Below are 13,246 nucleotides of genomic sequence, written 5' to 3'. Positions count from 1 at the left end.
CCTAACCTAAAAGTAGGATCGACTTGAAGCGGAGTTCCGCTCGAACCGCCGTGCGAGTCGGACGGGTTTTGCTTTCGCTCTCCCCATATAGATAGATAGCTATTGGTGTGTGTGGCCTCATCTTTTCGCGTAAAACTTTTCTGCGCTCCCTGTCTTTTCGGGTGGGTTTTGCTCTGGTTTTTGTTGCTCCCCTTTCTGAGGGGGAGCGTCTATCGTAATTACTAATTAAGGATGGATTTTTCGGACTTGGATAAATCACAGTCATTGAGTGCTGACAACCGTGCACATGGTGACGACACACAGTGCAGTAAAAGACTGAGAACGTGTGTCTCCGAGGAGGAATTTAACGAATTCACGAAGGATATTGTAATTGACGAACAGCCAGATTCCATCCGTGCTGGAAATATTAATCGACGTATGACCGTTTCAAGACAACAGAGGGAGAAGGAGTTTTTTAAGAGACGACACGTATCTACCGCCCACGAGAACAAGATGGAAGTGGAGATTAATATAAATAAGGATTCTGACACGGGGGATCGCGAGCTTTTGATAAATAAAGCGACCCCGCCAACTAGTTTTTTAGATGTAGATAACAATAAGACACAGACTGATCGCATGATCGGTTCGTGCGATCACGTGAACACGAGCGACGAGCCGCGTGATACCAGTGCGGGACTTTCGACACTGACGACCGACAAGGAATCGTATTATGTTTACGATTTTGCTCTTCAGAAATGCTCTTTGAACAATAATACGGAGACACAGCGGTATGTGAGATTTGACGACGATTATTCAGGTAACGCTAAAGTTATTATTCGGTTCCCGCCAGAACATTCTACTACCAGAAAGGGCAGGAATAAATTTAAAATGTGGATGACCCTTTCTGAGCTTCAAATTTGTCCGTCCTCACTGGAGATGATCAATCATTTCTCTGCCGAAGCTGAGTTCGAGAAAGCAACTGACGCCAACCGGGCGCTTGATACCATAGATAGGATGCATGTCAAAAAAATTAAATCCCACGTTGAGCAACGCTCATTTATATGTAGAGGAGTTATTTCAGATTGGCCGGCTGGGATTCCTGAATTGTGGGAGGAGGTGCAGGACAAGTCCAACATCCTGAAATTAGAAAGGATGTATTGTCAAAAATAAAACCCGATTGAATCAAAATCGTCTCTGGTAGCCACCGATAACATCATAATTACTTTCAGGTCCAACAAGATCCGTGACCTGAAAATTTTTCGAAGCGGCGTCGGCCTAAGAGTAAGACCTTTTATTTCTCAAACACGGCAGTGCTTCAACTGCTTTAGGTTCGGGCATACGAAGATTGCATGCAAAAGCGAAACACGTTGCATAGTTTGTGGTGACAAATCACACGGTCATTGCGAAAAATCGGTATGTTGTCATAACTGTGGTGGACAACACAAGTCCACATTCCGCGGTTGCCCCGTGCATGTAAAAAATAAAAATATTAATGTTATTATGGCCTATAACAACATCTCTTTCCATAGAGCTCGACGAATTATGGAGGGGGAATCTTCAGTTCCCACTAAGCCAATGGTTAGCAGTGTGAATCCAATTGATTGGCCTGTTTTACCGACTCATAATTCAGTGCCTCCTGAGGTAACGGGCGGTCGGGAGAAACTGTAGTGTCCGACCGACATATGACCGGAATATTGCTCCCCGACCTAGAGAGAAAGAACGCGCCTTGTCCAAGGGTATTGGGAACTATTTTGGACAATTTAATACTCGAGAGGAGGACATCACTTCAGATAGGAGAGGCCTTGCACTGTCCTCGGCTCGTAATGGGGCCTCTTGGGCACAAGTACTGCAGCAGGGTACTGTTGGGGTCGGCGATAGCACGGCACAAGGATCGGTCGGCGAAATGGTCGATAGCATCATGCTATTATTGCGGAGATTCCCATCGGCGAGGGAGTGTTTAATTGACGCTTTGAGGAGCGACGGGTGGACTGCCTGCCCGCCTCGTAGGGATATGCCTGAAAGAGATGAGAGAAACAGAAGATCAACAGTAGATAATAAGAATAAAGAGCATAACATGGTTGGTTCGGGGGGGTCCACACTCCCCCCTTCAGTATAATTCCAGCTTCTCCTATGGAATTGTCGAGGCTATGGCAGCTGCAAGGAAGAGCTATCTAGACATGTCATGGAATACGACATTGTCGTCCTGACAGAGACCAGATGCACGGGTCCTCGTCGTGTTTCTTTCCCTAATTTTAATTCTGTATGCAGTGGTAACAGACTGGGCAGCGGAGGCGTATCTGTGTCCTTGCGAAGCACCCTGGGTTTTGATATGGTGCCTGTTCCCGGTGTTCTTCCCGTTGGATATGATGTTGTGTGCGTCAAAACTAACAATCTTACTCGTAATTTCAATATTGTTGCCATTTATAGGCATCCCAGCGAACCGATGACCAGACGTGATCTAAGACCTATTTTTGACGCTATTGGGGAGAACAGTTTAGATACGATCTTCCTCGGTGACTTTAATGCTCGCAATGTGGCATGGAACTGCCCGACTACAGATGCTAAAGGGGACTTACTGCAGGAAATCATGGACGACGAGGGCCTCATCTGCGTCAATATCGACACGAGTTCTCGGAGCGGAGTCAGGGGACAACGTGACTCCAATCTGGACTTACTCTTTGGCTCGCCTTCTGTATCGGGAGACATATCCTATTGTCAACTTGCGGACTCGTGGGGTAGTGACCACCACCCCATTTCCTTTTTATTTGACAATTCTCCATTAATTTATGGGAAAACTACGAACCGGCTGTCTACCAAAAAGACCGACTGGAGTCGATTTACTGAGCTTGTGAAGACTGAGATCAAGACATTATTCTATACTTGTCGGGATTTCTTGAAGGAGGACTTTGAATCGTACTACTCTACATTTATCGATATTATCAAGAATGCGGTTATAAAGGCATCGGGTAGACGGGCTGGGACTCTACCAGCTCTTATCGCTCCTGAGAAGAGAAAGCGGTCACACAAATGGTGGGACGTACAGTGTGATGAGGTTATCCGGAATAGAAGGAAGTCTTTGTCCACGTTTAAGAACTCCAAGAGTCTGCGAGATTGGTTGATATACAAGAGGGACGCTGCGATAGCACGACAAACTATCAAACTTAAGAAAAAAGTCAGTTTTGATAAGTTTTGAGATAAATAGATTCACAAGTCTGTCTTACGTCTGGAAAATTATGAGCATTATCAAGAATGCGAGAAAAAATGTGGACTGGAATGCTTGGCCGACTAAAAATAGAGAGGAAGTTGTCAGATCGACCATAGATGGACTTGCTCCCCCCTCGGCGGGGGTTGAACCTGTCACGGATTTTGGCGAATGTTGAGTCGACGATGAGTTGGATGCCCCATTTTCCCGATCAGAGTTTGACAGAGCAATGGAAATGATTAGGAGGGATTCGTCTCCTGGCTTGGACGGCATCGAGTACCAAACTATCAGGGCCCTCCCGGAGAATGCCAGGGAGTGCCTTTTGGATATCTTTAATAGAGTGTGGGCCACGGGTTTCCTACCCAGTGACTGGCTGAATTACTAGGTAATTTTTATTGACAAGATAGGCCGGGAGAAGGTGCGGCCTATATCACTGTCCTCCTGTATCGGTAAGCTTATGGAAAGGATGATAAACGAGAGGTTGATCTGGTGGGCGGAGAAGGAAGAGAGGTTTAGCCCGTCGCAGAGTGGTTTTCGCAGAGGCAAATCCTGTATGGACAACCTTACAAGAATCGTTGCTGACATCAGAGCGGCCATGTGCTTGGGTGAATATACCCTTGCTGCCTTTTTGAATGTCTCGTCTGCGTATGACTGCGTTGACTATCGGATCATGCTGGCGAAGCTGTTAGCGCTTGACTGCCCCCCTGCCATAGCCAGATTCATCAGCAACTGGCTGTATCGGAGAAAGGTGCGATTTATTGTAAACACCCGGGATTTCGTGGATCGCTTCGTCTATAGGGGGCTCCCGCAGGGTGCTGTGCTGAGCCCGGCACTGTATTCGCTATATACGCGGGATCTATGCGCGGACCTTCCGGAGGGTATTGAAGCGGTGGAGTTTGCGGACGACATCGGACTGTATGTTGGCGGACCTAACCGGGAGCGAAATCGTCTCTTACTTCAGCAGGCGGTGAACATTATCGCTGAGCGTCTCCGCAAGATAGGACTGGATCTTGAACCCAAGAAGACCGTACTCGTGGAATTTTCCAGGAGCGGATATATCGATAGAAGGATGAGCATTCGCATTGGTGAGTGTGAGGTTCCCAACTGTGGGGCTGCCAAATTCTTGGGAGTGTGGCAACAAGCTGAGTTTTGATGGACAGATACAGGCGTTGAGAGGCAAGGTGAGCCGCGCCAATTCGATTGTCAGGTAGCTATGTGGAATGTCCAGGGGTATGGAAGTAAACACATCCTTGATGCTGTTAGGTCCATCATTGACTATGGAAGTTTTGTATTTTTTCTCAGAGACTCTTCGTTACAGTTAAAACTGGAAAGAGCCCAGTTTATGGGTATCCGCACAGCTCTAGGATACAGGAATTCTACGCCTAATAATGTGATTGTGGCTGAGGCGAAGGTTATGCATTTGAGAGCTCGAGCAATGATGTTGGGCACCAATTTCGTCAACAAAGCGATCGCTCATAATCGTAATGGCATATGTGATAAGCTGCGAGCTCTGGTGGACGGCGAGAACTATATCCGATTCAGACAACCCGCCTATAAACCATCACTTCTTTCGGAGATCTGGAGAAGGGCCGTTCGGTTTGGCCATCTCATTGGCCCTGTAGAAAAATTTGCTATTTTCCAGGATACATATGGCGCCCATACTTTCAAACCAATGGTTGACCTGTCCACTGGTGCTCAGAGAAAATGTGAAAGGTTTTCAGACCGCTCTCTCATATGTAGGATCGCTGAGAAACATCATTTAGGTACGGATCTCGATATTATTTATACGGATGGATCTTTCAGCGAATCAGCTGTATCCACGGGGGCGAGCATTGTTATTTGCGACTCAGACGAGGCTTACAAAATAAGTCTCCCTAGACTCTGCTCTTCTTTTACCGCTGAGGCATTCGCGGTTTGCGCTGCGCTTCAACTCTTATGGCTTCGGTGTGACGCGATGAGAAAAGAGATAATTATTCTTTCAGACTGTCAATCGGTCCTTAAATCAATTAAGAACAATCATCTGAACGTACATAAAAACAAATACGTTACTGAAGCTAGAATTCTCATTTATAAATTGGAAAAATGCCGCGGTAAAAAGATCGTGTTAGTGTGGATCCCAGCTCACGTGGGAATTCTGGGTAATGAGATGGCCGACGGCTTGGCTAAGGAGGTGGCAGAGGAGGAGGCTGACCCCACCATTTCTGTTCCGGTGGGGGATCTCTTGGCGCATGCCAGGAGGGAGACATGGGAGTCAACTCAGATATCGATCGTGCGCGATGCGCAACATAAGGGCACTTTCTATTTCGATCTATTCTTATTCTATGACCGAGAATCTGCGAAGCCATGATTCCATAAGGTTAGAGCTAAGAGATATTTTATTACATTAATCAACAGATTGAGAGCCAACCATTATAATCTTGGTGCTTCCCTCAAGAGAAAAGGTTACGTTGACAGCGAGAGATGTGAATGTGGATGCGAACGTGAAGATATTCACCACCTACTATTGAGATGTCATACATATGATGAGCGAAGAGCTGTTTTGGATTTTGAACTAAGAGAGGCTGGTTTCACCGAGGAAATCGACATTTTCCGCCTTATCCAAACAAAGAACTGGGACGTTTTATATATAATTTTTAAATTCATCAGGTCTACAGGCAAAGTGATCTAGCGTTTGAGTTATGGATAATCTTTTCAAGTTCACGGGCTAAGTGACTTAGTGCTAGAGCTATAAAATCTATTAGGACTAGACTATATGTGCCAATTGCCATATGTGCACAAGGCACCTAACCGTCCTCACCCGAGGACACCAATGAAAAAACCCCTCGACTCGAAGCTACAATTAAGGCTTTGGAGTATTGAAAAATCATGGAAGCGTTCAGCACAGAAAGGAGCTTGCAGTGAGCGTTTGGTGATTAATTTTATTGTTCCTGATTAGTATATATTATACGTTCTTCTAGATCTATCAAAGGTTTAAAAGAATACTCCAAATCACAGAGCGCTCATTAATCTGCTTTCTCTGCTGAACATAACCTAAAATTTTTCAACGGAGCGGAGGTCACAAATTGACGCTAAGCAATTCCCTTTGCGATCTCACTTTTAATCGCAACGCTATATCATGTGGAGGTGTTTATTAAGACTAGACCCACCCAGCTAGAAAGGACCCATCGAATCGACGTCTATCGACGTCTAATTGACGTCAATTAGACGTCGATAGACGTCGATTCGATGGGTCATTTCTCGCTGGGCAGATAGCAGAGTGACGTCAAATGACGTATTAATTCCGTTTTAATGACGTCCTCTAACGTCATCAAGACGTCTTTAGACGTCATCTTGCTACTTGGGGAGCTTATTGCGTAAAATATATGTTATAACATTGGTTGATTCATATGATGTGTTATTGTACGTGCAATCTATATAAAAGTGATTATATTAAGTATGTTTCCATCGAGGGTTAGAATCGAGTCAAAGTCGGGTCAGACAGAGTCGAATTGGGGTGAGCGCTCTTACGGTGGAAACACCAAACTCGAATCTGTGTGAACCCTACCCAACAAAATTTTAAGGTAAGGTCCAAATGAGGTTCGGTGGAAACAACAAGAGTCGAGTTAGGGTTACTGTAGTGTTGCCAACGAGATAACCTTTGTGCTGATTTTCGTCGCCGATCTTGGAATAAAAAATAATTTCTGCATATTACTTGTTAACTTGTAAAATTAACATTATCGTTTTCAGGTCCATGATATTTTATGATGTTCTTAGTCGCATAATCTTAATATCAGGCTACTGTTGTATACAGCTGATATTTTGCACATTTGGTTATGTTCAACCTTGCCGCAACCCTGGTGTAACTCTGATCCGGTGGAAACAGATAAACCACCCTGACTCTCTAACCTGACTCTGACTCGACTCTGACCCGATTCTAACCCTCGCTGGAATACTCATTGAAATAAAATGTTCTTTTGTTGCAATAAAATGTTTTTTAAAATTATAACTTTAAGTTTTATTAACATAAACTTTTCATTTATAAATTAAATTTATATACAATTTAAAGAACGAAAACATGTCTACAATACAATTTTAAAGGATGGCTAAAAGATGTCTAATATCAGATGTTTTTTAGTCATCTTATAAATTTCAGCTATAAGACGACATTTAGTGGGACATAAGTCATCTTTTAGTCATCTTTTAGTCGACTTTAAGCTTTAACGAAAAGACATCTAAGCCGAGAATTTGTCATCTTTTAGTCATCTTTTAGACATCTTTGTGCTGTCTGGATAGCTATATAATATTGTTCAAGATTATATTTTCATTTTTTATATGACCATATATATATCTTTATTATACCATTATATGATTATATATCTACTAATATGAACAAATAAGAGGTATTTTTTCTTAGATATATAATTATATATGCTTATATACAGTCTGTTAAGTAAGAGCGTGTACAGGTTAATGTGTAGAAAAATTTATTTCAAATGATTTTTAAATACATGGGTTTGTTGTACTCCATCAGAAGAAAGATGCTTTTCCATCAATAATGTGTCCAGTCACCACCGGCGTCGATAATTGCCTGGCATCTTCGAGGCATGCTTTCGACTAAATGCGGCACTCATGGCGGTTTACGTATTTCTCAGGCAAGAATTCAACGCCAACTGAATCTTTTGTGACAAAGCATCCAGGACAAAGGTTCCATCTATCGACTCACGCAAAAATTAGAGCGATATTTTAAAACCAACTGCCAGTTATTCTGTACACGCTCTTACTTAAAAAAAAAACGGGTCACAGAGAAACGGTTATTCCATATTCTCAAATAAATAACGAAATTATTTTCTCAGGCAAGAATTCAACACCAACTGAATCTTTCGTGACAAAGCATCCAGGACAAAAGTTCCATCTATCGACTCACGCAAAAATTAGGGCGATATTTTAAAACCAGCTGCCAGTTATGCTGTACACGCTCTTACTTAACTGACTGTATAGCCATATATAATTATACATTCTCATATAATATTGTTTAAGATTATATTTTCTATTTCTTATATGATCATGTATAATCATATATCTACTAATATAAACTAATATGAACTAATATGAACAAATAAGAGGTTTTTTTTCCCGGGCAATGAAAGCGATAGGATATTGAAAGGATATATTTGTATTAAATCCGATGCAAACCGTTAGAATTATATATTCGTTCCACAGTGATAATTTCCAATTATACATTTTAAATTCCGGTTCAACATGGTTCAAAAACGTTAATAAAAACTGTTAAGATTTTGATTACTATTTTACGATTGAGCGTAATCGGAACCAATATAGACATATTAAAACATATAGGACGGAATGTGAATGTTTCTTATATCGAATCTGATTCAAAACCATAGAGACTTTATTTATACTATCGGCATAAGTTCCAGTTCAACAAAGTATAATCGATTTGAGAGTAGTAATTATGTTTTAATAGAAAATGCAGGTTTAAAAACACAATTTAATCTTATTAGACTAAATAGGGATTTTCTAATGGTTTTAATCAAGCTTTTTCGGCAGGGATAACTAAGAAAATACGTAATAAAAAGAGCTTGGAATCCAGCCAGACCCTGCCAGTGTACTTAAGGGTTAATACTTTTGGCAATAAGAGCAAGGCGTAGTAGTTTGTGCGCAATATAATTTATTACATTTCACAAATAGGATTTGTACGTTTCAACCCTTTCTTTGGGTCATCTCTTCAGTGTCTTATATAATATGCATGGTTACAAAATGACACACTCTATTCAGTTTTTATATAGTCAATCCGACATATTATGTTACCAAATTTTGTTATATTTCTGGTGATATTTTGCTAACAAAATTTGTTAGCAGACACTTTGTAAAATTTATTTTCAATTTCGAGTTATCTGGATTTATTCTCGACAAGTTGGTTGTAGATCTGAAAATTTTTGTAGATTTGTATTGAATAAATTCTGTCGCGCGCCACATTGTCAATTATGTCAATCGCCTTGATAGAGTAAAATCTAAACAGCTTCGCGCCGTCGCCGCTACGCGACGTAGCACGAGTGAGATCACCGCTGCATTGCAGCATCGACCGGTTCTTTTTTTTCCCTGACTTGACCTCATAGCATCCCCACACCTTTGCATGATGCTACCCCTCTCACACGCACCCTCTCTTGTGCCCCTTATCGTAATCGTGTCGCCACCAATGGTAGTAGTGGTGGCGGTAGTGGCGGCTTCGATCGACATCCTCGACAGTTTTTCGCAGGACGCTTGTTGCTTCTATACACGAGCGACGAATGTGAACTCGCCCTACCGCGAGTTTTTTCACGCGTTTTGACATCGCTCGGTTGCGTTTCGTTTCGATCATCATCTGTTTGTTCCTTGTTTGTCACGGAATAAATTACGTTAAAATTGTCATCTCGGTGTGGATAATTTTCGATAAACGTTGATTGCTAACTAATCAATTAATGATAAATGTAAACACCAGTTAATGATTCTTATCGTCCAGAATCCAAATCCTATGAAGCATTCATTAGCTGATTTATAAAAAAATTATCACAAAATTAATTTATTATAAATAATTTTCATCTGAGTTTTATTTTATTTGGTATCACTGTAAAGTATACTTATACATATTCTTATTAGTATATTTTAATTGACAATGAGTGATAGAAGTTATGGCTATATACGTTAATTCAATAATGTATGAAAGAAAATAAAAAATCTTGGTTATGTTTTTTTTTCAGTGTTATAATTAAAATAACTTTCAAGCTATAAGTGATTGAAGTTTACAACACATAAACTAATTAGATGTATCAAATTTTTAACATATAATTAGTCAATAAAACCTTTGTTTTTTTTCAATTTAACATATATTTATTTCAATATTTATATAAGAGAATTATCACACACACACACACTGAAAAAAAATTTTCTGCATTTTAGTAAACATTAGTTTGCATACAACTGTGACTCCATTTACTAAAATAAATAAAATTTTTTTCTTTATTAGTATATGTGTATTCACTGAGAAAAAATATACTAATAAAAAGGAAAATTTTCTTTATTTTAGTAAATGGAGTCACAGTTGTATGCAATTAATACTTACTAAAATGCAGAATATTTTTTCTCAGTGTCAAATTAGAGAGAGAGAAAGAGATAAAGTTCTTTCTACTATATTATATGTTTTGTATTCTTTTCCTATGTACTCTGTTATTTTTAATTTATCAAGAAGAAATTCTATATAAATTGAAAATTTTTGTCTATCCCATTTTATGTTACGTCTGTCAATATTTGAAATTAAATACCTGCTTTTTAAAAAAATGGTTATTAGTATTAAATAGTTATATAAATAAGAATTTTCGAGCAAAATTTTTTTAATCAAAAAGTGTTTTACTATTTATTTATATTTTTATTATTTTACTTAAAATTTCTTTAATTTATGATGCTAAAGATATCTATATATTTAAAAACTTACATAAGATACATTGCTTGCAGTATACTAAAACTTTGAAACTTGCTTATTTAATTAATCTACACGTAAAGGAAAATGGGCTAATTAAGAGCCAATCGTGCCGTACGTTTCGGTCCCTATTCGGACCATCTTCAGCATCTAACATCTTCGGTCCGAAGTTAGTATTCAATAAAGAAGAATGAGCGTTTCTAAAGAAGAATAAATGTTTTTCGCACGGTCAACAGCGATTGGCTCTTAATTAGCCCGTTTTCCTTTACGTGTGGATGTCCAACAGAGCCTCAACTTTCCAATTAATTAATCTAGTACTGTAAAATTAGAAGCTCCATATTACATACATAAAACCATGTTTAAGATTACCATTGTTATGAAAATCGTAAAAAACTTCATTGTTAAGATTTGTACATTCTAAGTCTAGCATGTTTTATGAACAAGTATTATGAATGAATTAAATTTATGAAATATATAACAACGTACACATTGCTCAATAGAAATTTGAAAATTTCTGAAATAAATTAAGGCGTTCCAGTTTATTAGCCATAGAAATTTTTTTATTAGCTTTATTGAACGTTTTCTTAATAGAACGGTTGAGTACCTATCATTCAATAATGTTATAATTCAGAAAAAATATAATTGCAATGCAAAATAGATACGAGATATTTTATATTATTATACTCAAGTTCCATAATATTATCATCTACTCTATTTATATAATTAAATATCAGCATAAAGTTTATGTATGATTTGTCTCAGAATTTTAAAAAGATTTAACAAATGAGCGCAATACGAGAAAACAATCTTTATACAAACCAGTTTATGTCAAAATATGTTCTTTGTTTTTTTCATGTGACTTTTATTGTATTTTTTGGTCAAATACAGATTTTACCAATCATACATTTTACTACGTACACGGAGAGAAAAATCAAGTCGTAATACTATGTGAACCTGTATTATAAATACCTTATACTTTTCTCATGTTATATTTACAATAAATTCAACTTCTTATCCTACAAAATTCATGCTTTTAGAAGGTGGATACTGTTTTTATTAGAAAAGCTTTATAAATATATGTATTATCATACGATTACCAAGTTTTAGTTACTAGCGTCGCCATGGCACCAATGCGTGTCATTCAGCTGTCTTACAGTTACTATTGACCCACGACATTTTTCGGTGGGCGTTTAGTAAAAATACGTATATACGTATATGTATATCTATAGGGATCCATGGTGCTAGGCGGCTGAAACTTTACATGAGCGACACGGTAAAATCCGGTGGGTCGCATGTAAATTTAAAGAGGCAGAGCGTCTGCTGTTTTTATAGTGGCGTTGTTATTAAATAAAGATTTATTTCGAGTAATAATCCTAGGACAAGCGTACTTAGTATAAGATAGCTGTCAAACACGTTAAAAATACTTCAATTCACAGGATAATAACATGAGAAATAGATAGAAATTTAAGGTGAAAAAATTATCACGTAAAAATAATTTGATTTTTCTCTCCGTGTAGATATTGATTTTTTCCGAGAAGTGAAAAATTTGTCTTAATGTAGCTTTGGTCAACAATTGGTTGAAAATATTTTCATTGTTCCAACGACTGACAATCGACCGGCGACAAGAATTGTGGCACATCCGCACCGTCTTCGTCTTAATCGGAAGAAAATATACGGATGAATTTTATTCTACGTGTCTTGTGTGGTCGTACGAGCCTGGAATTTTCTTCCCGTCTTCTCCAATTCTCGCAGAAAGCCGCGTCGTGAATCGTTAATTGCCCCTCCAATGAGCGAGTGCTACCTATCGCTTGTTTCAAGGTGTCTCGCGAGGAACTCAGCAAAGCAACAATGAAGTCCGAGAGGAATAATGGCTATCTAGCTTCGACCGTCGTTACCGAACAATCGGCTGATTTGCCGGAATCGACTAGTCAAGATAGTATATCTACTCCGAATTCTCTTCAAGTATGTAGACTATTTCGATAATTAAGATTTCTGAAAAATGTTTGAATTTCACATGTTTCCTAAGGACTGCCAATATTTCTTAATATTACGGTCTTAACCATCTCTACTTCTACCATGTTATTCTACCTTTAAAGACCGATTTTTTGTGATACACAGAGAGAGAAAGAAAAAAAAGAGAGAGAGAGAGATGTATAAATTATTATATTATACGTATAACATTATTAGAGAATATTCCATTAAAATGGTGAATAAAGATATACTTTTAATGATTATATAATATATAATGCCACATTATCGTGGTAATATATTAAGCAGAATATTTCTTATTCGCTAAAAAAGCTGTAGTGCAAAAGTAAAAAGTAACATTTTCTTATCCTATCACTAGTTTTTATATCACTTGACTTTTTATTATGCATTTAGAGAATATAGCTTATAATGATGTTTCTCTTCATATCCCTTTCCCTCCTCCCCTCTCTCTCTCTCCTTCTCTATCCTTTTCTTCACCCCCCCCCCCCATATCATTCTACCGCTCTTCCTCACTCTTTCCGTTCCATTGTTTCTCCCCTCTTCCTCCCTTACTCTTTCATTTTTTTTCTCTGCTTTTCCCTTTTCTACACTTTATTTATAACAATAGAAGAGGTGCACAAAAAAAA

The 13,246-nt window shown here is 38.8% G+C and overlaps 2 protein-coding genes and 1 long non-coding RNA gene across 8 annotated transcripts in view; all 3 read left to right on the top strand.

Moving 5' to 3' along the window:
* The first annotated feature begins 3,647 nt into the window (after nt 1-3,647).
* LOC139784879 (uncharacterized) lies at nt 3,648-4,944 on the top strand. Its single transcript, XM_071724055.1, has 3 exons — nt 3,648-4,266; nt 4,342-4,777; nt 4,824-4,944. Exons 1-3 carry the CDS (start codon nt 3,648-3,650, stop codon nt 4,942-4,944), a joined length of 1,176 nt encoding a protein of 391 aa, XP_071580156.1.
* A 502-nt stretch (nt 4,945-5,446) lies between these two features.
* On the top strand, nt 5,447-8,267 carry LOC139784881 (uncharacterized). Its single transcript, XR_011721708.1, has 2 exons — nt 5,447-5,537; nt 5,616-8,267. It is a non-coding gene; the product is annotated as an uncharacterized lncRNA (long non-coding RNA).
* A 617-nt stretch (nt 8,268-8,884) lies between these two features.
* LOC139784880 (neprilysin-1-like) overlaps nt 8,885-13,246 on the top strand; it is a 47,574-nt gene continuing 43,212 nt past the window's right edge. For 2 of the 6 annotated variants that reach the window (XM_071724061.1, XM_071724060.1), the window contains exon 1: nt 10,199-12,593. In XM_071724061.1, the coding sequence (XP_071580162.1) occupies nt 12,480-12,593 (114 nt within the window). In that variant the 5' untranslated portion in view covers nt 10,199-12,479. Of the gene's footprint in view, nt 9,646-10,196; nt 12,594-13,246 lie in introns of those variants that run through there. The other 4 variants (XM_071724059.1, XM_071724056.1, XM_071724057.1 and 1 more) reach the window with 4 other exon arrangements.

The sequence above is a fragment of the Temnothorax nylanderi genome, unplaced genomic scaffold, assembly GCF_030848795.1.
Source record: "Temnothorax nylanderi isolate EJ_2023f unplaced genomic scaffold, tnyl_v1.0 TNYL_tig0696_pilon, whole genome shotgun sequence".
In the NCBI taxonomy this organism is placed as follows: Eukaryota; Metazoa; Arthropoda; class Insecta; order Hymenoptera; family Formicidae; genus Temnothorax; species Temnothorax nylanderi.
Note: the sequence above shows the minus strand (reverse complement) of the source record. Positions and strands in the feature narration are given on the sequence as shown.

Bases quoted from the DNA above. Each gene is read 5' to 3' on its own strand.
- LOC139784879 (XM_071724055.1), top strand. From the start codon at position 3,648: ATGATAAACGAGAGGTTGATCTGGTGGGCGGAGAAGGAAGAGAGGTTT. The intron at 4,267-4,341 runs GTGAGTGTGAGG...TTTGATGGACAG, and splicing joins AAGGATGAGCATTCGCATTG to ATACAGGCGTTGAGAGGCAA. The intron at 4,778-4,823 runs GTTTGGCCATCT...GCTATTTTCCAG, and splicing joins ATCTGGAGAAGGGCCGTTCG to GATACATATGGCGCCCATAC.